This window comes from Sciurus vulgaris, assembly GCF_902686455.1.
Source record: "Sciurus vulgaris genome assembly, chromosome: 3".
NCBI classification, from domain to species: domain Eukaryota; kingdom Metazoa; phylum Chordata; class Mammalia; order Rodentia; family Sciuridae; genus Sciurus; species Sciurus vulgaris.
In genome coordinates, this window is record NC_136463.1 from 41,609,338 (window position 1) to 41,635,866 (window position 26,529).

General features: G+C 53.8%; 1 protein-coding gene across 1 annotated transcript; it reads right to left on the reverse strand.

Moving 5' to 3' along the window:
- On the reverse strand, positions 1-25,767 carry MAP2K3 (mitogen-activated protein kinase kinase 3). The gene is made up of 12 exons (XM_079134346.1): positions 25,533-25,767; positions 12,738-12,804; positions 12,398-12,446; positions 11,376-11,489; positions 11,042-11,161; positions 9,645-9,761; positions 8,787-8,838; positions 7,684-7,811; positions 7,189-7,266; positions 2,675-2,814; positions 1,651-1,696; positions 1-1,090 (listed from the first exon to the last, which is right to left on the reverse strand). Exons 1-12 carry the CDS (start codon positions 25,579-25,581, stop codon positions 1,007-1,009), a joined length of 1,044 nt encoding a protein of 347 aa, XP_078990472.1. The 5' UTR covers positions 25,582-25,767; the 3' UTR covers positions 1-1,006.
- Positions 25,768-26,529: the final 762 nt, after the last annotated feature.

Sequence of the window (26,529 nt, forward strand, 5' to 3'; positions counted from 1 at the left end):
ACCCATCTGGGAAAGAACCCAGGATGGGTAGGACTTTGTTCAAAAATATATATATATATATTCTTTCTTTCTTTTCTTTTTTTTTTTTTTTTAAACACCAAAGCAAATCCATAGCTCCTGTGGAGCCAGTCACTCTCCAAGGGAGGGAGGGGACAGCTCCCCTGGCATACTCTGAGCAGAGACCTTGGGCCCTACTCCCTGGACCCCATCCTGAACAAAGGCACAGTTCTCAGCCTGCTGGCACCTAGAATATGGAAGTGATCAGCTCCAAACCATGCAAGGAAAAACAACAACAACAACAAAACAGCCAAACCCACAAAGCAAAAGAAAAAGTCAACAGAGGATAAATTAAAAAAAAAAAAAAAAAAAGGTGGACCCACAACACTAGAGGTGTCAGGCTGGAGCCAAGTAACCAATATGCCCCTCAGAGACTGTCTCAGTGCTGGGGTAAAAGCCTCAGGTGGCTCAAGGCACCCCCCTCATAGGAGTCTTGGGAGGATTCACATGGCTCATCCCCCTACTGTGTCCTCCACACCTAGGCCAGGAGAGAGGAGTGGCCACCATGGGCCAAAGTGTGCAAAGTCCATTCAGTTGAGAGATAAAAAAAAATATACAACGTGGGTGGCAGCCATGGCTGGGCTGAGGCAATAGTCTTGTCCACAGGCCAGGCTGGCTGCCTTCTCTGTGAGGGACAGCAGTGTCCAGCAGGATTTTCCAGGCCCATCAAGTCTAGGGGCTCAGGGTGGAGACTTGGGGTCCTTACAGCAGCTGGGGCAGAGGCACTGAAGGGGTCCACATGGGACCAGCTGGGAACCCCCACAAGTCTAGTTCTTTGGCACTTGGGACAAATGGCTGGTTGCAGAGTCAGTTGGAAGCAGCCCCCTTGATTCCTCCCAGGACTCCCAGAGCCAGGATGGCAGTAGCTTATGGCTGTGGGAAAGCACTGTCGCAGCAGAGAGGGCTTCGGGGTGCTGGAGGGCCAGAGTCAGGTCCCAGGCCTAGCTCGCTATGAGTCTTCTCCCAGGATCTCCTTCACAAAGGCAGCAATGTCCGTCTTCTTGGTTTTGTGCAAAGTGAAGAAAGGGTGCTCCTGATGGGTGACAGAAGACACAGTCACCAAAGGGGAAACTTCCCCTTTCTTGAACCCACCCCAGCCCATGTGCTGCTCCTACCTGGCAAACTCCTTCTCACCCTTCTAGAACCTCTGCCCCTAGGAAACCCTCCACAACCATCAGAGGACTCAAGGCTCCTCCTCAGCCCTCCTGCCGTGACCCTCCAGGCACACCAGCCTGCCTTTTCCCCACATGTGCCAGGCCTCTGCCTCTGCTGGACCCACTGCCTGGAACAGCCTCTCCGCCCTTCCTTCCCCCAGCAGAGAACTCTCATCCTTCCTTCCAGGCTCAGTTCAAATGGCAACTCCTCCATGAAGCTGGCTCGGTCACAGCACTGACCTGAACCAGGGTCAGCCAGGGAGGAGGATGGGTGGAGCCTGAATGAATGACTGAGAACCTAAACGAGTGGTGCAGGGGCTAGGATGAGGAGCAGCCCCTCTGTGCCTTGGGTTGCTGCTACATCCCCCCCAGAGAGCCCCACCCAGCCACCATCCAGTCCCAAAGAAGAGCAGAGCAGGTCCTTTCTGTCCACACTCACCATCAGCTCCAAGTAGCTCATGCGTTCTGCAGGGTTCTTCCGCAGGCTAGAAGAGAACAGGGTTGAGACCAGGATGTCACAGAGGAAGTGAGTCTAGATAGACCAGGCTGGCCCTTATTGGGTAACAGGGGACACATGCTCCTGGGGCTCAGGGAAGAAAGGGCAAGACCATCTAGGGGTCTCCCAAATAGAGGGGAAGCCATGAGTGCAAACCGGAGACCTGGAGTCTTAGGGGTTTTTTGATTTTGATCTCTGCAGTGATCCAGGGAATTTCCATGATACCAAACCCTAAAATACTCTACCTAACAATCATACTTGATAGTCTTAATCAGAAGAGGAGACTCCTGGGAGAAAAAGCCCTCAGTTAGAAGGGGTCAAGCCAACTAATAATTCTTATCATCTGTTTTCAGTGTTTCCTATTTTCCAATTAAAGAAAAAAGACTATGAATTTTACTCTGAGCATCTCTGCCACAACACATAGATATTCGTATGTTCTCATCATTTTTTAACTTCTAAATATTTTTAAAATCTATTTTGTTTTTTTTGTGTGTTTGTTTTGGTTTGGTTTGGGTCTTTGGTACCAGGGATTAAACCCAGGGGTACTTAACCACTGAGTCACATCCCAGCCCTTTCTATTTTTTATTTGGAGACAGGCTCTTGCTAAGTTGCTGAGGGCCTTGCTAAGTTCCTGAGGCTGGCTTTGAACTTGTGATCCTCCTGCCTCAGCCCCCTGAATCACTGGGATTATAGGTATGCACCACCGTGCCCGGCTTAAATCTTTTATAACCCAAGAGTTACTTAGATAAATTTGCTTTTAAAGTCCATGTAGCTTTTTCCTCTTTAATTATTAATTTCTTGTTCTGTTTAACTATGGGCAGAAAACATGGTCTGTATGATCTTACCTTTTTCCTAGTGCCTTTGTGAACTGAAACATGATTAGTTTTTACAATGTTCCCGTGAGCATTCCCTAATTTGGTTCCAAGGGGTGGGGATGCTGACTGGGCTCAGCAGGTCAGAAACTCACCATTGGGCAGTGAAGTCCACAAACTCGGGGGAGAAACGGTCAGCTGGGAGCTGGGGGGATGGCTCCTCCACCACCTGCTTCAACTGCTGGAACGGGGTCCCCCAGGACTCATACGGGAATCGTAGGATGGCCATCTCAATCTGCAGTGGGGACAGTGAGGTCAGCAGGTCCCCCAGTCACCATTATGAACCCACACATTGCAACCAGAAGCAGGGAGGTGGGAGGGACCCCCCTATCCTGGTGCAGTGCCCACAGCCACAAGACAGGCCGAGGGACTGCTGTCACTGACCTCCCTGACACAGCGCCACAAACCAAAGATGGAAGCCAGGGGACACCAAGTACTGAGCTCCTCCAGCAAACCCAGCTAACAGGGAATTCAACCTGGGCTATGATGGGTTTTAACTATCATTGGTTTTTCAAGCAATCTGATTTTGGAATACTCCCTAACAACCCAAGTTCCAGATGCTCTGTAAAATCTGAGGAGCTGGTGGTCATGCTCACCTTTCTGTGAGACAGCAACCAGCAAAGCACCATAATTAGATAGTTCCTCTGTCCCTGGATAGTTCCTCTGCCCCTCTCCTCCCTAATGTCTTCTCAGCACAGACTTATAAGTTGCCATTAATTTGGGTCACTGTTTTTACAGAGGGGGCAAACAGGAAATAAAATAACACATACACAGCTCTCTTCCTGCAGCTGGAAGGAATGTGAGACTGTGGCGACCTGCATCTGATGGGTTCACTTTGCACAGCTCAGTGGGCCCCACCAGGAATGCAAATCTACAGTTCCTTCTCTACAGAGTGTGGTCCCCCACTCAGGGATGCTGCCTTCCCTGAGCAGCCTTGCCCTCTCCATCCCTTTGCTATTGCTCTGATCCCCAAGACAAGTGGCTGGCATAATCTCACCCCTCCTGCTGGGTGGGACCTCTGCAGGTGACATGGGACCAACTGGTCTCTGCCCCCACTTGTACTCCTAACCCCATGCCCTGCTTGCAGTGGGTTGGAAGATATTGTGGGAGAGACTGGCTAGCCTACAACAAATTTTGGGTTGTGATTTTGACTGCTGGGATGAAAACACAAATCAGGTCACCCTGGGACCCTGCCTGGAATAGCAGAGAGCTCCATAGTTCAAGCACAAGGCCCCTCCACAACAGGCCATAATCACCATAATGAATGGGAGAAACCGCAGTCAAACAAATGCTTGTGCTGGCAACTGGCTCCCAAACAGAGCACTAATTAGTGTGCTGAGAAAGGGCCTTTCCATTAGGCCACAGGCCCCTTCCAGCCAAGACATAAGCATGCCCACAGATGCAGCGGCAGTGGGGATGACCCTGTGTGCACAGGCTGTCCTCCACACGAACCCACATGGAGTGGGTACTTTCTCCCAGAATTTTCACTGATTCAGTGTGCAGAAGTGAGGCCCCTCTACAAGCTACAAGAGGAAGACCAGTGGCTTCTACAGTTTACAGTCAGAAAAGTGAAAAAATATCCAAAGCCTTGACCTCGTAATCCTTGTTCAAAAGACCGCAAGAAATAAGACATAAAAACTGCCTTTGGGCACGAAGATGCCTGGTAAGGTGTTACCGGCTGAAGTATTTAGAAACAGCCTGGGTCTATTGCCAGAGGGCCATCCTCTGCAGGCAGCAGGCTTCCAGCCAGGGCAGCAACAGTGGGACCCTGTGAGGCCCCTGTGACACCAGCCTGGCCAGCACTTGGCCAACACTTCCTGAGTGTGCCCAGGTCTGTGACTTTTATGTCACATGATGTGTGCAGGAGGGGGTCACAAGTGGATGCCCAGAGAGTTCCTGATGCCAAAGCCACCTAGAGGGATGTTCCTCACTGCCTCACAGTGGCTCCCCAGGGAAACTGAGGCTTTCCACTGGAAATGAAAATCAGAAACCAGGGAAATATCCTCCCTTAGGTCCAATAAATGGTTGTAGGGGTCTTTGGAAGAGATGCCTCTAAGGGTTTATAATAATTCAGAGGAATATAAACCATAGGTAATGCCCACTGAAAAAGGCAGAATAAAAGTGTGTGTGTGTGTGTGTGTGTGTGTGTGTGTGTGTGTTGCTGGAAATTGAACCCAGGGCCTCATGCACACTAGGCCAACATGCTACCACTGAGTTACATCCCCAGTCCTCCTTTTCCTTAAGAATCCACACAAAATTCTAGAAGGAAATATACAACACTGGCAGTTGGTGGTGGAGAAAGAGAGGTGTATACCAGTAGACAAGTATAGTCATTTTTGCCCCCTTTTCCTCTCTATTTTTATACTTGGTTTCTATTACTTATGGAAACTCATGGGGGATTAATCTACCCTGTACCATGGCAGCTGGTCTCCAGAGTGGCCACCCCGCTTCTCCCTGAGGACTGGCATCTTCCCCTCGCACAGGGAGGCTGGCCTCACAACTTCTCTGACCCATATGAGGAGGCAGCAGCAAGGCTGGGTCAGTGCCAGGGCCAGCACTCCCCCTTCAGGAGCCAGCCACTATGTGTTCAGTTCCCAGTACCAAAAAAGAAAAAAGAATTCCAATACGCCAACACAGCCATGCTGTGAGGAAGCCACAGGGAGAAGCACAGAGAGGAGCCCTGTGTGTGAGGCCTTCTTGGACCTTCCAGCCAAACCAGCCAGTGCCAGGGTAGCAGAGCTCCCTGACTGAGCCTGGCGTAGTCACCAGAAAGACCAAGTGATTAAACCAGCCCCACCTGCTGGTTTCCTGGAAGGGAGGGTGGAGGCTGGAGGTGAAGCTCTATAAAAACTCCATGAACTCTTGGTCTGGTGAACACGTATGTGGAGGTGCTGGTGGGACGGCAGGCCTCCCACTCACACACCGGTCCTGTGTACCTCTTCCATCTGGCTGTTTCTGAGTTGTGTCCTTTATGATGAACCAGTAAACAAAATGTCTTTTTTTCTTTTTTGGTACTAGGAATTGAACTCAGGGCCACTTAACACTGAGCCACATCCCCAATCCTTTTTATTTTTTATTTGGAGACAGGGTCTCACTAAGTTACTCAGGGCCTTGTTAAGTTGCCAAGAATGGTCTTGAACTTCCAATCTCCCGCCTCAGCCTTCTGAGTTGCTGGGATTTCAGGTGTCCACCCCCACGCCTGGCAAACAGTAAAGTCTTTTCCTGAGTTCTGTGAACTGTTCCAGCAAATTATCACATCTTAGAAGAGGGGTATAGGAATCCCCAGGTAACAGCAGGTAGGTCAATGGTATGGGAAGTCTAACTGGCAGTCTGGTGGTACTGAGCCCTTAGCCTGTGAGGTCTGCATGAACTGCAGGTAGATACTGTCAGAACTGGACTACAGGTCACTTTTTGGAGGTCTAGAAAATCTTGGAGTACACTCCCACACATCTTCACAGCGCAGATCCATTTGACTAATTCTTACTATACCCTGCCCCCAACAAACAACTAGCCAAAGAGGTGGGGGGCAGCCAGAAACTTCCCTGGGTCAGGTTCTCCCAGACAGGGAGGGTACTGATCCCAGGCCATGCTGCAGTAGTCCTGAAGGCTAGGATGTGGAAAAGGGACTAAAGACCATTCCAGCTGGCCATGTCAGCTGGACCAACCCAAACCCACCAGAGCCACTGTGACAGCAACGCTCTTCCAAAACATGCCCTTGTCCCCTGCACATCGACCTAAAATGATAGGGGGTGTGGATATAGCCCAGTCATTTTCCAATCCCTCTCATCCATTCTCCACTTGGTGTCACAGTGAGCCTTTCCCTCCCCTGCCCCCCATAATGGAGATGGAACCCAGGGGCTCCCTACCACTGAGGTACCTCCCCATCCCTCTTTTTACTTTTGAGACAGGGTCTCATTAAGTTGCCAGGGCTGGCTTGCAACATGCAATCCTCCTGAGTTGCTGGGAATACAGGAAAATGCCACCACGGCCAGCCACAGTGACCCTTCTAAAGTAGCTTGACCTTCACTCTCCCTCCTGAAGGGTGCCAGGCATTCTAGAAGGAACAAGAGGCCCATCCCTACATCTGGAGCTCAGAGGCACCCCACCCCAGCTTAGCCCTGAAGGTGGCACAGCTGCCCCCACACGCCAAAACCAAGGGCCCTTTCTGTCTTTACTGGCTCAGGATCAAGAAACCTCATCAGCCTCATGCTCCCAAGCCATGAAAAGCACCAGGATCTCACAGGCAATACAAATACCTGCAAAGACTTTTGCCGTCTTGCTTTGGAGATTATTTATACAGCGAGAGCTCTCTTTGGGATTAGGTGGGATTTCCCAACATGCACCATGAGTTCAGTGGGCCAGACCAGGGGCTGACATCACATCACAGAACATGGAGAACATTCATGATGGGTAAACTGAACCACCAGGAAAGGGACAGTATCATTCCTAGATAGGAGTTTTTCATTGCACATTTTCTTCTTAGATTTTGAAGCCAACACTTTTCTAGGACCTAACTATTTGACAGACTCCCAATAATTCATGGCCTCAGGCACAGCCCTAACCCAGCCGCACCTGACCAGTAAGAGCTGGACTCAACCCCAGGCCATACCATGGTGATGCCAAGACTCCAAACATCAGACTTGACATTGTAGCCCTTCTGGTTCAGCTCAGGGTTGATTCTCTCAGGCTGCAAAGGGAATCAGTGAGACATAAACATAAACCTTTCCAGGGTAATGGAGGCCACCCAACACTCCCTCGGTTAAGTCTTGCCTTCCCCACCCCAAAACTGAGTGTACCTTGTGTCCCACCTGTCCACCTGACAGAGAAGGAAACTGAGCCAGGGCCTAATGCTGCCTCGAAGTGAACCCCAGCTGCGGGAAGGCCAAAGAGGTGCCACCTTACTGACTAACAATGAAGACAGGGCAGGACCTACCCAGACCACACAACTTATCCAATCTGGGGGTGCAGGTTAACAACATGGGTGAAGAGGGTGGCCCTCTGTGGCAGGAATCACAGAATCTAGGGAGGCCCTGCCCTGATGGATGAGGCAGTTCCCTCCCAGCCCTATCCTCTCCCAGCCTGGGGTGGGCACAGAACCACTCACAGCCATGTAGGGCTTGCACCCAGCATCCATCGTCTTAGCAACAGAGTCCACCAAGTAGCCACTGATGCCAAAGTCACACATCTTCACATGACCCTCCTTGTTGATGAGGACATTGGATGGCTTCACATCTGTCAAGTAGAGGACACACCGTTCTCAGCCCTTATCTGCACAGCCCCTCCTGGAGGCAGGTACCTCACTCCCATGCCGTGACCCAGGATCTACCAGGGCCCCAAGGATCAGGCAAGGGAACTGAGGCTGTAGGAGATGCCACATCAGACACCAGTCACAGTTGGGGGCTCACAGCTAGGATGTGACCCAACTGGGCCCCCACCACTGAGAGGAAGACAGGGTTCTGACACATGGTCCCAGGAGCCACATGTGTCCACTATCCACATTCTGGACATGAGACCCACTGAGCAGAAGGTGACAGGTAGACAGACATGTCAGTGAAAGCACAGGGGACAGGGTCTGTGTGTACAGACACTAAGTCTCCCCACAGATGCACAGTAGGTGACCAGCACAGTGGGAGTCTCCAGACAAATGTGCACATGAAACACACACACATACCACATGTATGACAACATGAATAAGGGCAAAATGTGCAGAAAAAGACCCAGAAAGTTCCATGCCAAACTGTCACCCCAATGACCTGGGGTAGGAGCTGAGATGGTCAAAAGTAACTCAGTCTCACTTGTCTGGATAAGCAGCTGGTCCTCAGCAGTGCAGAGGAATAACTACAACAATATCAACAACCTGGTGAGTCCAGAAACTAGCAGCCAAGCAAGAGGCTGGTGGCTAATAAGCATGACCGTCACTGTAGGAAAAATCAGAGTCATGGCCACCACAGGTATGGAGGCCAGGAGGGAAGAATCCTCAAGTGTGAACTGGATTCAGACTCAAGGCCTGGCCTGGACATTTCACAGTATGTAAACTGTACATCAAAACCAGAACTGGCCAGGCTTGGCCAGGACAAAAGTAGTTCCAGTCCTTGCTCTGAGCACGACCAGCACAAGGAGATGTGGGCAAAAGCAGACTGGACCCCCCGGGACATATTACAATCTACCTCTCCCCAAACCTTAGTCTGGCAGTGTGGGGACACTAACCTCTGTGGATCACAGACAGCTTGCTATGCAGGTGCTCCAGGGCCCGCACGATCTGGGTGGGGATAAGAGGAAGAGACAGGACTGCTGTAATTCCAGGCTGCATCTACCATGACACACCCCCTACACACAGGACACAGCCCTTGTCACTTAGGCTCCTACCCACGCCCCAACATGCCCCAGCCATCTTGGTGCAGACATGCTGGGCTCCTGCCTTCCTCTCACCCACCAACTCTGATATGAATTGCCAAAGACCCCTGCAGATCCAAGCTGCATCTTCCAAGGGGCCATCACCGCTGCCTACCAGGCTCCCTGGCTCCTTTCCCTACACTGGCAGAGCCATCTCCCTGGGGGCTAGGTGGTGGGGGAGCCTGAGGCTTGGGCACATTTTAAATATTTCCAGATACTGTCAGGATTGAGACCCACAGGTATTCCCGGCCCCATTTCCCTTTTTCCTTTGGCTGCTGGGATGCCCAAGTCCAGAGTTGCTGCATTCCTCTAGGAATGTTTAGGCTCAAAAAGCAAACACTTTCCTACAGCTCAGCTTATAACCCTGTGAGTTGCCTTGGAACATTTTCAGTATGAGGCAGTGATAAATACTAAGTCCCTTTTACAAAAATGGTCCCAAATGAGAGTTGCATTCCATGGCCTGGAGGCACTTGCCAAATCTATGGGACTCTAGGAGCTCAAGGCCCTGGCATCTCCTCAGTAAGGCAGGACTGGTCCAAGTGAAGGTGACAGACCTCTGAGGGACAGTCACTCTACTCAAGAGTCATCAGTTGGGCTGTGTGCCTGATGGGCAGGGTCTGGGTCTCTGCCATGGATCCAGAACACCTAGCCCACTAGGCCCAGGACACTTACAGACACAGCAATCTCCCCCAGAATGTCCTCTGGAATCGTCATGTTTTTATCTAGCACCTTCCGGTAGAACTTGTCTAGGGATGTATCCATCAGCTCCATGCAGATCCACACATCTCCCTGCAGGGAAGACAGCCAGAGCTCAGCCCAGCCATCAGAGCTGCCTGTGCATGGACGACTGCAGGCCCACCTCACCTTCCTGGGCCCCACCTCACACAATCAGCCTTCTGAGTTCCAGCCCTGGTCTTCAACTGAGAAGGGATGGAAGGGACAGAAGGGACATGTGCCCACCCACTGGCCCTCAGGTGATCCCACAGCTCCTGGCCACTCCCATTCTGCCAATCAGCTTCTCTCGCCTCTCCCTTTCCTTTCCCCTAGGCTGTCCTACACTGCCAGTCCATATGCCTGTCTCCATGGACTCTGTTGCCTTGGCCTTCTCCACCTGACCTGATTCCATGGCATGTCCAGGAATGAAATCACAAGGCTGATAGTGTCCCTTCAAGAAAGCTTTAGGATATAGAGGAGACTGCCCAGCTCCACGAGCTGGCCCTGCAGCCCCTACCACTGTTCCTCATGCCAACTCAGTCCAACTCTGCCCTTGCCTGCAAGGACCTGCTCCCTCTTCCCAGCATGCCTGGCATACCCTTCAGGATGATCTGCTGGGAAGGCAGAGCCCCAGGGCCTCCCTGTAAGCCAGTGGTGAGGGAAGCTAGACCCCCACACTGGGATGTGGGAAGGGGAAGATAGCCAGGGGGCCATTCAACAGCTCCACAAAGGTGGAAAGATGCCATCAAAAGCCCTCCCACCCAACCCAGCTTCTATTCTCCCTCCTCACCCTATGTCAACACCTCACTCCTCACTCAGGCTGATTATTCCACCCACCCAGCTCCCTGGGCCCTGCTCCCTGGCCTCACCCTCGACTCTCCTCTTCCCCATGTCTAATTCTTCCCAGAAATCTGAAGTTCAACCCAGAACCTTACACCTTTATGGATACTACCTGCTTGGGGCCCGCCCCACCCCCCAGGCACTACCGCCAGGAAGGCAGATGGCCACCCAGACAAACCACAGCACTCACTGAGTGCCAACCCCCTGGCCACATCATTGGACCTTCATGACCACTTTGGGAGGCATGCACAGTCACAGGCCTCAAGGAAACCAAGGCACAGAGCAGGGCAATAACAGCTGGGGAGCAGGGGCGGTGGGCAGTCCAGCTCAGGGTCAGTGATCTCAGGAGACCCTCTGTCTCCACCTCAGGTGGATAGGGAGGGACTGGCTTTGGCTCCCCCATGTCCCCCTGAGTCCCCAGCACCTGGCACACAGGAGGGAACTGAGTAACAGTGGATCACTGGCCAAAAGATGAATTGATGGCAGGGAACATCCCCTCTCCAGCCATGCTGTACCTCTCTGAAGAGAGCCCCATAGAAGGTGACAGTGTAGAAGCAGTCAACTGTGCGCATGTTGATGTCCAGGTCCATGAGCAGCCGCTTCTGTTCCTGTGAGTTCACTGTGGCCCGGATCCGCTGCAGGGAAGGGTTGTGGTTCAGGGGTCACTGTGGCAGGGGCAACACCCCTTTACCCATTACATGAGGGCCAGGAGTTCTGCAGGCCCACAGCCTGGGCTACCCTAAAAAGCTCTGCCTTATCACTGGTCACAGTGAGGGACAAAGCCACATAGCTGTAAGTCACCCTTCAGGTTCAGCCCCCACCTCCCTGGCAAGAGAGGGCCCTGCTTACCTTCACAGCCATGATGGTGCCACTCTGGGCATGCCGCACCTTCTCCACCACCCCATAGGCTCCACGGCCCAGCTCTGAGATGGTCACTAGGTCATCAGCCTCTACCTCAAAGTTCTTGGGGGACACAAAAGACAGGGGGTTGGTGGCCACCAAGCCAGGAGCTGGTCCTTATCCCTCACTCAGTGGAAAGAGAAGATGACAAGTTAGTCAGATCTGGGCCAAACCTCATATGAGCCACTCCCTGGTGTGTGGCCTTGGGCAGATCACTTGAGCCTCATATTGCTCTCTATTGAAAGGTGAAGCACCAACATCCAAGGGACCTCATGAGAGGCCCATTCCCTCTTTCCCTCACCCCACCCTGGTAGGGCAATCATTCACTCAACTTCTATTTACTAAGCACCTACTATGTACCAGTCCCTATTTTAGAACTGGGGACTCAGAACAGACCAAAGGTCTGACCTTACAAAGGTTCCCTCTACTGGGAGACACCCACACACACAGGAGTAAGCCAGCAGATGAACAGGACATCAGGTGGTAAGAAGTGCCAGGAAGGAAGGACAAGCCCAGGAAGGGCTCAGCCAAGGAGAGGGGTCTGTGCCAGGAGAGCCTGGCACATGCTATGAGCACTGCCTGGTCTGAGTCAGGCTTCTCAGTGGCTAGTGTCCTCCTGAGGGACCAGGAGTGCATAGGGTGCAGACCCCAGGGTCTAACCCGAGAGATCTGGGAGGCCCAGCAATCTGTGTGTCAACATACTATTCACAGGTGACACAGGGGTGGAGGGGCTCATAGCCCTCAGTCTGAGGTCAAAGAACATGCCATCTCTGGGCTCCACACAGCCTCCCAAGGCTGCAATGATCCCCATTCCAGACAGGAAGGTCAAGAAGCAGGTGATCCAACACCAGGGGAGCAAGGTGCCCATCTATCTGCCACCCACAGTCACCTCCCAGTGGCCCTGCAGAATCAGCATGACCCCTTATCAGATGAAATGAGGGAGCCCCACCCAGGGTCCAACCAGCACCTACTCTGTCTCCAATGGTGATGAAGGTCCGGGAGTCCAGGTTCCGGGGGGGTCTATGGAGAGAGTAGACTCTGTGAGCTTGGGGAGAACCATAGACTCCCTAAGAGAAGGAAAAGGCAGGTGGCCTGGCCTTTGGGGGTGACTCTTAGAGTGACTTCCTTTCATCAGTTGCTAAGTATCCACTCAGGGCTAGACATGGGGAATGGGGGGGCATTGCTCATGAGCCTACTATCAACCACCTGGACTGGTGCTACCCAGCCCCACTCCCTGCTGGCTCCCTCCACTGGGCCCCCTCAGGAACCCTTTCTAGGCTGAGCCAGGGTGAGAAACTGAGGCAGACTCACGTGGGGTTGGGCACAGCGGGCTTAGTCATACAAGATATCCTTAAGTCCTTCCTTCTCTTGGATTTTCCTAAAAAGAAGAAAAGGTGAGATATCTGGTCATCAGATCCATCAATGTTCCCAGTGTTGGACAAAGTTGGGGACAGAGATAACTCAGATCCCCAGGTCAGAGTTGCCCAATGTAGTCAGTGCCACAGGGGAACAAGGCTCAGTCTACGGTCCTAGAAGGGAAAAGTGGGTAGCACCTAGCATGGGAATGGGCTCAGGTCTGCTCCCTGACGCTGGGAGAGCCCAAGCCCCACCTGCCCCCTCAAAGCTATGCCACAGCCAGGAACCATCATTTCAGAGCTGCCTGGTCCCACACATTTCCCACATTCTGCTGGGGGATGGGGATGGAGAGGGGGCTTGGGCAGCCTACCCAAGGACACAGCCTCGGTGATCAAGGCCAGGTCTGACCAGCTGAGGTTTTGCCAGGCACCAGCACTCCCGACCCTGCAGAAGACCTATGTCTTGAGTTTCTGTTATGGGCTGAACTGGGTCTCTCAAAAATTCATATGTTGAAATCTTAACCCCAGGACCTTGGAATGTGGCCTTATTTGGAGATAAGTTCTTTACAGAGGTAATTAAATTAAAATGAGGTCACTAGGGTGGGCCCAAATCCAGTCTGACTGGTGTCCTTTAAAAGGGGAAACTGGGACACAGAGAAAGGGAGAGAGGGAAGGCGAGGTAAAGAGACACAGGGAGAGAAAGCCACCTACAAGCCAAGGAGAAGCCTGATGGATCCTTCCCTTGCAGCATGAGAAAGAACCAGCCCTGCCCATCCTCCATATCAGACTTCAGCCTGGATGGTGAGAGACAAATTCCTGTTGCAGAAGCTGCCCAGTCTGCTGTGCTTCACTGCAGTTGCCCTTACAGCTCCCCCTCCACTGTGCCAACCTTGATAGAGGCATCTGAGGCAAACCCAGCTCTATTCCGGCCCCAGCTCCATTCCCATCTCCTCCCCCAGCCTTGATTTCCCCATGTGTCACTCTGTACGAACACCCACCTCAGGTAGCTGGGGCAGGAACAGGCTAGGGAGTCCTTGGTAGGGGCAGCAAGCCCTGGGCATCATACGCATCGCAGCCCAGGGATCTCCACCCAGGTCCTTGGTAGGGGCAGCAAGCCCTGGGCATCATACGCATCGCAGCCCAGGGATCTCCACCCAGGTCACGCCTGGGCTCAACTCCCATCTGCCACCATGGGAACCCTGCCTCTCTCAACCTCAGCTTCCCCTCTGCAGCAGGGACACTTACCCCAGAAAGGGCTCTTACAGGAAGAAAGCTATAGGGGGGAAAATATTGGAGTAAGACACCAGCCTGCAGCCCAGGAAGGCAGGGACTTCCTTCCTCCCGGGATCCCGCCTGCCCCAGAGGCCCATGTTGCCTCACAGCTCAGATCAGGAACCTGAGGGCCAAGTAAAGTACGTGTGGCTACTGGCATGCAAAGCATAGGGAGCAGGGCTGCTGGCTCCCCAGCCTGGTGCCTCCTGGAACAAGAGGCTGTCCAAGGGCCTCAGCTTCCCACCTACGAGGTGAGGGCACCAGTCAGGGTGAGCTCGGAGCAGTGGGGCCGGGGGCCTCTGGGGCACTCCCATCACCATGAATGTCCCACCTTTGCTATCCTTCCCAAGGCCACCTGGGAGGCCCTCACCCCTCCCCACAGCAGCCCCAATCCCTGGGACAGGCAGGAGGCCCTGCGCCCACACCTCCCCGGCACTGGGTTGGTACTAAAGAAAAATCTACATTTCTGCAGGGAGCAGGGCATGACGGGGCTGGCACATAACAGAGCACTCCTGAGTTAGGACTGCCCTTTGAACACAGCACAGCCATCATCTGATCAGCAGGAAAAGAAAGCACCAGGGAAGCCGGGGAGCCTGCCAGGTGTTCCCAGGAGCTCTGATGTCAGGCTCCAATTTCTGAGCAGAGAAGTAACTTGCCCAGGGCACCAAGTATCTCCTGGGTGGCAGAGCTGGAACCAAACCACAGCAGAGATGTGCCAGCCATAGGCCTGCCCCTTGGAGGAGCTTCCGCCCACTTCCCTGCCACCTGCCCTTCGTGCCCTCACCTACCACCCCACAGCAATGGCCACTGGGGCCTGGAAAATGCCCATGGTCCTGCCACCACCTGCCAAGGAGACCTTAAGCCACCTCTGAGCCATGTTCGGATCCAGTCTCAACCATGCCACAGAGCCATGTAGGTGGAGCCCATGCCATCAGACCCAGCTGGGAGTGACATAGGAGGTGACTGATTTGCAGACACCAATAGACCAGGCACAACCTCAAAGCAGCCCTGATACACCTCAGTGGAGAGACAGGCCCAGGTCTAGGATCTCATGCCGCACAGTGAAGTGGTCTGGGGACCCAGAGGCCACCCAGGATTTCCCTGGTCTGGCATATTCTACATGACAAGAAAAAAAAAAAAAAAATAGAGAAAAGCCAAGGTGTGCAGGACCACCATCTGGGCAGGGGATGCAGGTTACACTGCAGCTGGAAGATGACAGGCATTGTAAATCTCTGCACCCAGTGGTGACAGCAGGACACAGACTCTGAACGTCAGGCACTGTATCTGCAAAAGAGAATATGGCAGAAATGCCACCCACCCTGCATAGAGGTTGCAGGACTAAGCAAGGGGGCCTCGGCAGGGCACTGGGCACAGGGATGGGCACACGGGAGGTGGCCCTATAAATGGTCACAAGGTTACTACTGCCACTAGGTAGAGGTGAAAAAAAAATCCACCTTTAAATAATGAGAATTATAGGTAGTTTTTAATCTTGACTTGAGGCTCTTTGTAATGATAATATAAAATCTCATGATAAAAAGTAAAACTCTGCCGGGAGCACCCAGAGCTCAGCCTTCACCAGGTCCAAGCAGACCCGGCCTCTGCGGGGTGCACAGCAGCACCTGCCCTCCCGCACTGCTTCTGCTCTTGGCTTCCACCCACCTTCCTCTGGCTCTAGCCTGTCAGCCACCTCACCCCACGGGTTTGGAGATGTCATAAGATGGCCCCCTCGCCAGGCCTCAGTTTCCCCATCAGTCAAGGGCATGTCCACACCCGTGGCTGGGCTGGGTGGTGAGGCCAACCCCTCCTCCCCAGCTGGCAGCACATAGCCTGGTCTTGCCACCTGCCCTGAAGGGATATGGGCCTGCGTCAGGAGTGACCTGGGCTCCATGGGGCAGCCGCACCAGCTGTCAGAGTGGGTGAGGCCACCATGGAAACAGCCCAGAAACAGGCCTCAGGCCACCAGTGGCTGCCACTATCTGCTATCAATGTCAGGGCTGGGCCAGATGGCCAGGCAGCCTGGGGCTACCCAGGTGTGGCTCAAGGTGGCGACCGTCACCACAACAAACAAAGGCTCTTGGGCTACCATGGGCAAACCACAAGCCCGCCAGCCCCAGCTCACAGGGCCCTGGTACAGGCGAGTGCCAGGCGGCTGCACGTCCTCAGATCACTCTAGACTCACAGCGGCCCCCCCAGGCAGGCAGTGAGGAAGTCAGACTAGGAGGAAGTCAGAGAATGGTCCAAAGTCACACCGTGATGACAAAGGTGCCCACAGACAGATTAAACTCCTGTCCTGTCTCCTTCCACCGCCCCTCACTCAAGCCACTGCCCACTCACCATTCCTTGAAGAAGATACCTTCTTTCCCACTTCAGGTCCTTTGCCTATGCCATTCCCACTGCCCAGAATGCTCTTCCCTGCAACGCCATCTAAGCTGGGACCCAACCCTGCCAGTTGTCAATTCAGAGGATCCCTGGCCACCCCAACTAAGACCCTTGTGACTAGCTCTCCCTAACTCCTCCTGGTGTCTTTCACAAGTGACCACTCTAAAGCCAAGTGGCCTGGTGGCCTGATTCAACTGCAACTCAGGCAAGTACTGAATCTCTCTGGGTGTCAAGACCTCACCATGAAGAAGGGATAACAGACTGAGCGCCAGGATTCTCAATGCCATGCCTTAGCAGGGCCTGACCGGAGGACATTAGAAGGGGCTGCCTGAGGCAGAGACAGTGCCAGGCCCTCCACCCAGAGAACCCCTCTGTCCACGCCCTCCACAACGCCCTGAGGAAGGGTTTTCACAGGTCTATTGTACCACGTAGGTCAGAGGGGAGGGTGACTTGACAGAGGTCACCCAGGGAACTGGCAGGTGTGGACATGAAGGTAGATCTGCTGGCTCCAACATCCAACCATCCACAGAGATTAGGCTGTGGGGTCCCTCACACAGGGAGCCCGCATACACCATATCCAGTCCCGTCCTGTGATTTCCAATGACAAAAATAACAACTGCTCCTAGTTCACCATCCCTGACTCCTATCTTTTGGGTATTCTGGGTGCTTCTCATGGTTCCCAATTCCCTGGGCTCTGAGTGCACCTTTGGAGTAAGGAACTGATGTGGCTGCCGAGATGTAGGTGGCAAGACGTCCCATCCTCACCTAAGCTGGTCATCCCATCCTGCAGGGTCATAGGGACACCTCAACCAGACCAATCCACAACCACTCTGAGGGGAGAAGTTTCACCTCAATAGCTGATGTTTATTGACCACAATGAGCCAAAACCTGTGCTGAACACCTGACATTCTCCCTGGGGTCCCAGATGCTCTCAGAGAAGTCCCCAAAGAGCTTTTGGGAGCCACAACTGCCAAGCATTCACAGGGAGCAAGGAGAGACCTAACAGGGCCCCCCTTCCCCTCAAGGTCCCAGAGGTCCTGTCCTGGGGCTTTGGAGAGAAAACGTGGGGATGAAGGAAGGGCCTTTCATTTACTAAGCACCTACTACATGCCACTCCCAGGCCCTCCCCATCCAGCCTCATAGCCATCCCATGCCCCCAGCACTGTCTGTTCTTCTGCCTCACAGGTGAGAAACAAGCTAGGGCCAGTGAGGGAGCTGCTCAAGGTCAGTCACTCATGCCCTGCCCTCTCACTGCCCAATTGCCTGTGGCTACCTGGTCAGGCCCTAGCGCCTGGGCCCTGGGCACCTCCCCATCTGTTCACCTCCTAAGGCCTGCTCCTCTGCAGAGTGCAGGCCACCATGGCAGGGGGGAGGTAGGACTGGGGTCCAGCAGGCAGAGGTCAGGGACACACAACACACACAGCAAAGTGACTCTCCAGTTAGAGATGTCCGCAGTATTGAGGCAGAGAAAACTACACAAACAAGAACCACCAATGCTTAGAGGAAGGGAGATCGGAGCTGAGGCTGATGCAAGGAAGAGGTGGCACAGGAGTCAAAAGAAGCCAGGTACAGGTACAGGGAGCACAAAGGACTGAGGGCAGACCAGGGAGAGTCTTGTGGGCCTGCAGGCCCTTTCACCCAGCAGGGGGACCAGGCAGCTGGCCTCACAGAAATCAACATGAGCGACAGTCATCTCCTTCCCCCACTGGACCTCAGTGGGCTGGGCCCTTCACTCCCAAGTGTACCAAAACATCCATCTTGCCAGGCAAAGTGGCCCACATCCTAGTGACTCAGGAGACTATGGCAGGAGGACTGCAAGTTTAAGGCAATTTAGAAAGACCCTGTCTCCAAAACAAACAAACAAAAAAACAAACAAAAACCCAAGAACCAGGGGTATAGCTCAGTGGTAAAGCACCCCTGAGTTCAATCTCCAGTTTAAAAAAAAAAAATCCATTCCCCTTGACCCAAAAACTGTACCTCCAGCCACCAACCCCTACACTCTAACTCCCACTGACATTTAGTGAGCACCAACTACATGCCAGGCATGGGTCATTCACTCAGTGCCAGCAATGCTCCTCACCACCTCCTGATTATGCCCAAACTTCTGCACTGACATCCAAGGCCCTTCACAGCCCTGTCCCAAGGAACCTGGCCTGTCAATTCATGCCTGCTGGATCACACACTCCTCATGACAAGCATCTAAAGCTAGTAACATAAGCACAGTGATGCAGGTAAGGAAAGCCAGAGCTGTTGATACAGCTGCACAGGCCAAGCACTGCACAATTTGCATTACATCTCATCTGAGCCTCTCAGCAACCCTGTAAGGCCGGAACTAATGTGATCTCCATCTCACAGATGAAGAAACTGAGGTCAAGGGTTTATGGAATCAAAAGCCTGGCACAGAGGATTGGTGAAGGTTCACTGGGGCGCTAGGAGCTGTCTCCCAGGCACAGTAAGCACTGACAGCAAAAGAGCAGTTTGTGAAAGAAAATGCTCTGCACAGAACATTCCACAGAAATGCAAGAAACTGTCTTTTTGTTCCTTTGGGATTTCTGTGCACAACTTCAGCTACTTAAGTGTAAGGAATTTAAATAAAATTAATGAAAAGAAAGAGACCTGGTTAAGTCTGGGTCCTGGTACTGCTGGAGTCTGGGCTCCAGTGTCCTCATCAGCCAAGGGGCAACTGTGTTCACTGTGCGTGACATGGGCACCAAGCAGTAGGCTGCTCAGAACTGCAGTCAGTGCCCCAGAGATTCACCTGATGTGATACACCAGGGCAGCAACAGCGCCAGGCCTGAGCCCTGCCTTCTCCAGACCACACCTGAGTAGTCACAACATCTGCCCCAAACCACTCTGAAAAGGTCAAATGACAAGGAGTGGTATCAGGAGACCTGGCTGCTGTGACACCATGGACAAGTCAAACTCTCTGTGAGCCTCAGTTTCCTCCCTTTGTGTGTGGGTGCAATGGCCATGACCTCCAGAAGAGGGCCAGGAAGGGTAAAGTGTCGTTAAGATAAGCCTCTGCTCACAAGACAGACCTTTGTGACCTTGGGCAAGTCACTCCCCAACTCCAGGCCTCAATTTACTCATTCATAAATGGGGGTGACGACAACACAACATGTTACTGGGAACCACGAGAGCTAACTGAGGTTGTGCATATAAAATGCCTGCACAAACAGCTCAGATCAGGGGCTGCTCTGACCTGGAGCCCTGAGTGCATGATGAGCCCCATGCGCCAGGCTTCAGGAGGCCGTGACAGGGAGGGGGCTTCCATGTGAAAGGGGCACTTCCTCCAGCTCCAGCTCTGGGCTGTGCTCCCAGAGGCCTCCACCTGGGTAGTAGGAGATCAGCCAGGCCATCCCAGGCCCCGGACTGCACCTTGCAGAAGGACCTTTCCTTAACCAGTGCCCTCTTAGCTTTCATTGTTACCATCACTACAAAGCAAAATCTTACAAAGCATGGGGCACTGGGGAAAGGTGTTCTTGGTAAGAAAAAACACCAATACATGGCTCAAATTCAGCACTGACCAACTCCAGTGTCCCCAGACTTGATGTGTCTCATTGCTTCTCACTCTCAGCAGCAGCCCTGGGAGGTGGCTATTTCTCATCCCTTTCATTCAAAAGAAGAAACAGGCTAGAGAGGTCACAAAGCGAGTGGGGGCAGAGCCAGGCCCAGGACCATCCCTGCTGTTGGAAGTTGCTGCAGGGGAGTGGGGTTGGGGTGAGCCAGGCCAGCAGAAGTCTGCTCTGGGGTCCACCAGAAGGCTTAGTCACAGAGAAGGACAAGGAGGGCAGGGGGCATCCCCCATCCTATGCCAAAGCTGTCCTTGACTGGCCTCTGTCACACCACCATCAACAAAGCACCTCCTTACTGGGTGGCAGCAACCCTCCTTGCTCCCACCAGCTTCCTGATGATGCCCAAACTCCTGCACCGACATCCAAGGCCTTTCACAGCCCTGTCCCAAGGAGCATGCCTGTCTCTTCACACCTGGACTGGGAATGTGGCTTAGTAGTAAAATTCCACTGGGTTCAATCCCCAGTACAAAAACAAAAAATCAATTTTTTAAAATACCAAAGAAAAGTAAACAATGATTAAAATAAAAGTTAGACAGCTATTGAGGGAGAAGGAAGGGAGATCGAATTCACAGGGGTTGGGATCCCAGTAATGTTGGATTTCTTTAGCTGGGTATTATGTACACAGAATTCATTTGACTCATTTTTTTAAATACAGAGGTATATTCAATGTATCCTTTTGGTGCCTACGGATACATTTACATTTTTTTTTAAAGGAAGAGGGAAGGCCCACCTACTGAGACAGAACACCAAAAGGAGGGTCACAGAGCAGGGTACAGGCCTGACCATGGGCCCATACATGGCAGGAGGATCTGGCCAAGCTACCCAGGGCAGGGGACTGGTGGAGAGAGGGGCAGTTGGACACAGCCTTCCCAGAGAAGCCAGGGCAGGCCCTGGGATGCCAGCTCAACTATGACATCCCAGAGAGGAATCCACAGGGCAGGGGGAGGGTGACCAGTGCCTGGCACTGAGGGTGGAAAACTGATGACCCTCTCAGGACTGGACAGGACCCAGACTTGGCATCTAAGACTCAGAAGTCTCTGCTCTGCTGTCTGTCCTGCGTCATGCTCTTGACATGAAGCTCCTAGGTCCAGGAGGCTGTATTCCAATTCCCATACCATGCCACCCACATGTCCCCTCCAATTTCCTCTCATGCTGGATGCCAAAGTTAGGGTCAGGGACAAACCTGCAGAAAGACCCAGTCACCCCAGTTCTCTGCTCCCCACCTGCCCTTCCCAGGACACCCAGAAGGCAAGCCCCCAGCTCCAACTTGGGGACCAGAGGAATAAGAAGTCCTAAAGCCTGATAAATTCTGGCCAGCATTAAAACACCGAACAGCTAGGGAAGCCTCATGTCACTGAGCTCATAGTGCATAATCAGAAGCCCCAATCCTGTTGATTTGCTGTACAACGAACAGTAGTCACAACCATAACAATTATAAAACAATAACAGATGCCATTTGCTTGACAAACACTATCTCTGATCTTCACCACCACCCTGCCAGGGAGGGGTGTTTACTCCCATTTTACAGAAGAGACCGAGGGTCAGAGAGGGCATGCCATTGGCCACGGTGAGGAAGCTGTGGAGCCAGGATTGGAACCCAGTCCCACCCCACTAAAGCGGAGGCTCCACCCCCACTTCCTGCCTCTCTGAGGAAGGGTTCCTTGCCAGCAGAGGCAGTCTTGCTGTGAATGTACCTGACACTTGGTCACTGGGGAAAGAGGCTGTCTGTATTCACACAGGCAGAGTCCCCATTCCCATTCTGAAGGTGAGGGAACTGAGACTTCTCCTCTGAAAGAGGGGCCACATCCAGGAAACAAAAATCATTTACAGAAAATGGAAAATATACCACATATGACTTGTCTGATGTCACACTGCAAAAGGAACCTGGCTGGGATCTGAGATCAGGTAGTCAGGCCCCAGATCTGAGTTCTCAACCTCTCCACATCTGTCTTCTGGGAGCTCAGGTGGAGACCCACCCTGGCCAACCCAGCTGACCCTGTACCCCCTCTATTCTTGGCCCTCCCTGAGCACCTAGCTACACATTTTAACCCCAAGGAGTCCCTTGGGCCAAAGGCAGTAAACATCCACTGCCACCTGTCCCTGCTTAGTGAGCAAGAGGAAGCAGAGCCCTTTGCCTAACAGAGGAAGTTCCTGGGTGGGACAGAGGGCCTACCCAAGGGGTCGTGGCCCAGCCTGAGAAGGCCAGGCCACCTCCGGCACCTCAGCTCAGGGCCAGGTGCTGCCCATGGGCTGGGCACACAGCCCTCTCCCACCCGACAGGCCCAGCATCACCCTGTGTGCAGCAGGCAGCTGCTGGCTGGCATGCCCAGGGTGAGTCAGCACCACCGGGTGCTGCTGACTCACCCACCGGAAGCCCAGCTGCCCCAGCCCTCTCCCCACACAGGCCCACTGAGAACTTTGCTCCCTTCAGGCCCTGAGCCACGGGCTGGCTGATAGAGAGTTTCCTGTGCGTCACACCAGGGGTGGGGAAAGTCCCTGAGGTGCCACCCTCCAGTCTTTCCAACAGCCGGGAAAGGAGGGGGGGACTGAAACCACAGAAGGCAGGGCCAGGCCGGGCCAGGCCAGCACAATGCTCCTTAGAACCTTACAGGGCAGCCAGGAACTATGCAGCCACTATCCAAGCCATATGAAGATGAGCCATGAAATGCTCAACGGGTGGCACTCCCAGGGAGGCAGGGGGCAGAAGGAGGCCCTGTTGTGAACAGCAACACAACACATGTGGTGACCCCCCAGGACACAGGTGGCTGCAGACTTGGATCATGCTGACCACATGTGTCCTGCACACCAGCCCCAGCACCAGCTGCCCTTGCCCTCTGACCCCAGCCAGAGATGGTATGGGGAAAACAGCAGGGCTATGGGACCTACAAAGAACTCTCCAGGCTCCTGGCACAGAAGATAGGACAGGTGCCTGCTGCCAGGCAGGAAGCCCAAAGGCAGAGCACCCATAAGGTCCAGTGCCTGCCACTCCCTCCTTGTTTAAATTCCTAAGGAGGTGGAAAGAGCTCTGTGCTGGGGCCCAGTGCCCAGGACAGGGAAGGCATGGGTGAGGACCCCTATTCTGTGCATTCAGTTAAGTTAGTCCCCTGTGAGATCTTGGCTTTGCATCTGTCAAATGGGTCAGGTTGCAGTGCACACACAATGTGCCAACTGGGAAGGGCTGCACACAGGAGAGGTAGCCTCTCTGTCTCAGTCCATCCTCCAGATCTGGCCTGGCCTCCAGGAGATGCCCAATGGACATGCAGGTAGTGGAGATCAGCAGGTCAAAATGTCCCATAGCTCAGTCAAGCATCCAGCACAGGAATGGGATACAACAGAGCACTGGAGAAACATCTGTGAAGACAGAGTCCTGGTGGAGCCCCAACTCCATGTGTCACAGTGATGCATCCTTTCCTTATCTATAAGCAGGTTATGACAAATAAATGAGACAACATATGGCAGTGGATAAAAGCTTGTTAAGTGGCAGCTCTTAGGATTTTTGGTGAAAGGACATTGTGGTTCTCCAGACCCCAAAGAGGATACAAGGTCCCTGGGTCCCTGACAGCCATGCAATCCACTGACAGCCATGCAATCCACTGATCATCATGCTGGAAATTCATCCTGGCTTTCTCTGCAAAGGCCCAGTGAGGGCAGTGCCAAGCCTCAAGTCACACAGCACATGGTGGGGGGGGGGTCCAGCAGTGTCCCCCCACAGTGCTTTCTACCCATGACCCCTTCTCCCTTCACAATCTTGCAACTGCAACTATTATCTTGATGAGGCATCTCCTGCCTGGAAGAGCTAAAATGTCTTCAAAAGCAAAGAACACTTCCAACCCCTTCCCGTGCTCTCCTAAGTGGAGAAGTATCTGATTTCCCGGTTCCCAAGATCCATGAGGTCTGCACAGTGCAGGTTCCTCCCCAGCCACCTCCCCCAGCGAGTGCCTCCTGAGTTACTCACAGCGGTTGGGCAATGGTCAGGGATCCGGCCTCCCACTTATGTAAGATGTAATTACCCTGCCCACCCAGCTCCAGCCCACAGCCACCGCAGCCGCCAGCTGCAGGGGCCAGGAAGGGCCCACACCCTCCCCAGGACCCCACCGGCTCCGGGGGTCTGGGCTCCTCCAGAGAAAAGAAGGAAAGGAGACAAACCCTGAAGAGCTGGCCCTCTAAGTGCCTGCTGTTACCTTCTTCCTGCTGGCTCTGCAGCTAAACCAGAGGTAAGGCCCTGACCCCACAGGGATGAAGCTTTTCCAGTAGGAGAAACGGAAATAATATGTGCAGCAACTGGCCCTTCCTGAACACCTATTATGTGCCGCACATTGCACGGTGCTGAGCTCTTTACCACTTCACCACACTTGCTCTTCTGCATTCACAATCTCATGTCATACTCCGAATATCCAATTTATAGATAAGGAAACTGAGGCCCAGAGGTATTAAGGGGTTTGCCAGAGGGAGGCAGCAGTAGGTTGAGAGAGCTGGGAGTCAGCCCATTCATTACAGACGTCCGGTTTGGAACTCTCTCACAGAGCCCAGCCTACTGAGACTCAGACATGCCAAAAACATCCTTTCCTCTTCCTGAAAAAAATCCCCCTTTTGCCCTCCAAGTCTTGTCCTTCCCCCGCCGCGTGACAAATCCTGCTGCTGCTGCCACAGCCACCACAGCCACCTCACAAAAATTTCCAGGAAGGCCAGTTACTTGGAGAAGAAAAGAGCAAGCCCTGTGCACGGCCAGCATGCTGGCCTGGCAGCTAGCCCAGGTCCCAGGAAGCAGGGACAGGCTGGGAGCAATCAGCCTGAAGACACCAAGTACAGGAGGGGGTGAGCTCCCCAAGTGCAAAGAAAAGCTGCAACTCAAGTCGAGGGGGAGCCCACAGAGAGGGGACTATACTAGGGAGGGGCGGGAGGCCAAGAGACGTTTTGGGAAGACAGGGTTGCAGGATAGGGTGCAGAGCAGCCAGAGATGGGGCAATGTAGAGCCTACAAAGATGGACAGAGCTGGGGGAGGGGAGGACAGGGCCTTCTGAACAGGGGTGTAGTCAGGACACCTGTGCTGGGGACACAGTGAGGGCCCCCGAAACAGGAATACCTTTGGATCCCAGGTGGAGAATAAAGTTAAAACCCATTCTGGACACAGCCCCATAACCAGGGGGGATGGCAGACATGGACCCAGGAGGGGATCAGAATGAATACCACCTGGGTACAGCTTAATTTCTATCCAGGCTGCAACCCTGAGGCCTAAATGAGGAGGTCAGGGAGAGGTTCCTGACCTGGCATGGGGTGGGCAGAAGGAATTCCTAGCTCGAATCCAGCCTGGGAGATCTCGGCCTGGGTGCAGTCCCAAGGCCTAACCTGGGGATCCAGGTGAGGTACCAGGTTGGCACAGGACCTACGCCAGAGCAGGGAGGGTTTCTGAGTCGGGGTGTTGCTGCCTGGGCCCGGCACAGGACGGGGTAGGATCACACAGAGGTAGGGGTTGACGACTGGGATTGGACGCGGGATTCAGGCGTTGTCCTGGCGGGCGCGCCTACCTTTGGACTGAGGCATGCTGGCAGGCTGGCTCGAGGCAGGCGACTCCATGCTGCAAACAGGTCCCAGGCGACAGAGACTAATCTAGAGGGCGGCGGGCTCCACCGGGGCCGAGCGCACTCATGGCTGCGGGCGGGCGGCCCGGGCGCGACGTACGAGCAGAGGCGGCAGCAGTGGCGGCAAGTAAACGTCTGCGACGGGCGGTGCCACAGTCAGACTGGGCAGTGCCGCGGGGGCCTCGGCCGGACGGCGCCGACTCAGGTCCCGCCTCCTCTCGCCGATTGGCCTACCAGTCTCCAGGGCCCGCCCTGCCTATCATATGTCGGCCTGATCCTGCCTGTCAAGCACAAACCTCGCCCACCGTGGGCCCAGGATCCGACCCTGCCCACAATCTGTCAAGCCCGACTGCCACTCAGGAAACCCAAGCTCAGTCTAGCTCCGCCCCTCCGCGGCAAGAGCCGTATCATTCTCGCTGCCTATCAAGACACAAGCCCCGCCCACCACCCCGGGACATCCCTACCGCCCTCTGCCTGTTAGGCGCAAGCCCCGCCCCTTCACACCCCCGGTCCTGCAGCCCCCGCGAGTGCGCAGCGTGGGTGCGTCCCTCATGCGTAATCTAGAAAAACCCGGAGATTCCCCAGGGTAGCCCCACTGCGCTGGTGCTGCCGGGGTTAAAAGTGCGGTCCTGAGTGAGACCCGGGTTCAGGTCTAACTCAGCAACATTGTAGCGGGGGTGACCTTGGGCAAGTCTCTGACACCAGGGCCTCCGTTTCCGCCTCTGAAGAGCGGCGATAACCGCCCTGCCTTTGGGCGCGCCAATGAGAACTGGAGCCAGGCATCGGATCCCGATCCGTAAATGTTTGTTGACTGACTGTTGTAAAGGGCTTAACACCTTGCTCCGCGTGCACGCACTTATGTCCTGCATCAGCAAACATCCACGAGCCCCTCCACGTGCAAGAAACTGCTCCAGGGTGGAGTAGCATTGGTGAACCTGGTGGT

Bases quoted from the DNA above. Each gene is read 5' to 3' on its own strand.
- MAP2K3 (XM_079134346.1), bottom strand. From the start codon at position 25,581: ATGGAGTCGCCTGCCTCGAGCCAGCCTGCCAGCATGCCTCAGTCCAAA. The intron at 11,490-12,397 runs GTAGGTGCTGGT...GTGTCCCCCAAG, and splicing joins TCATCACCATTGGAGACAGA to AACTTTGAGGTAGAGGCTGA. The intron at 1,697-2,674 runs GTGAGTTTCTGA...GTTCTCTTCTAG, and splicing joins GTGGACTTCACTGCCCAATG to CCTGCGGAAGAACCCTGCAG.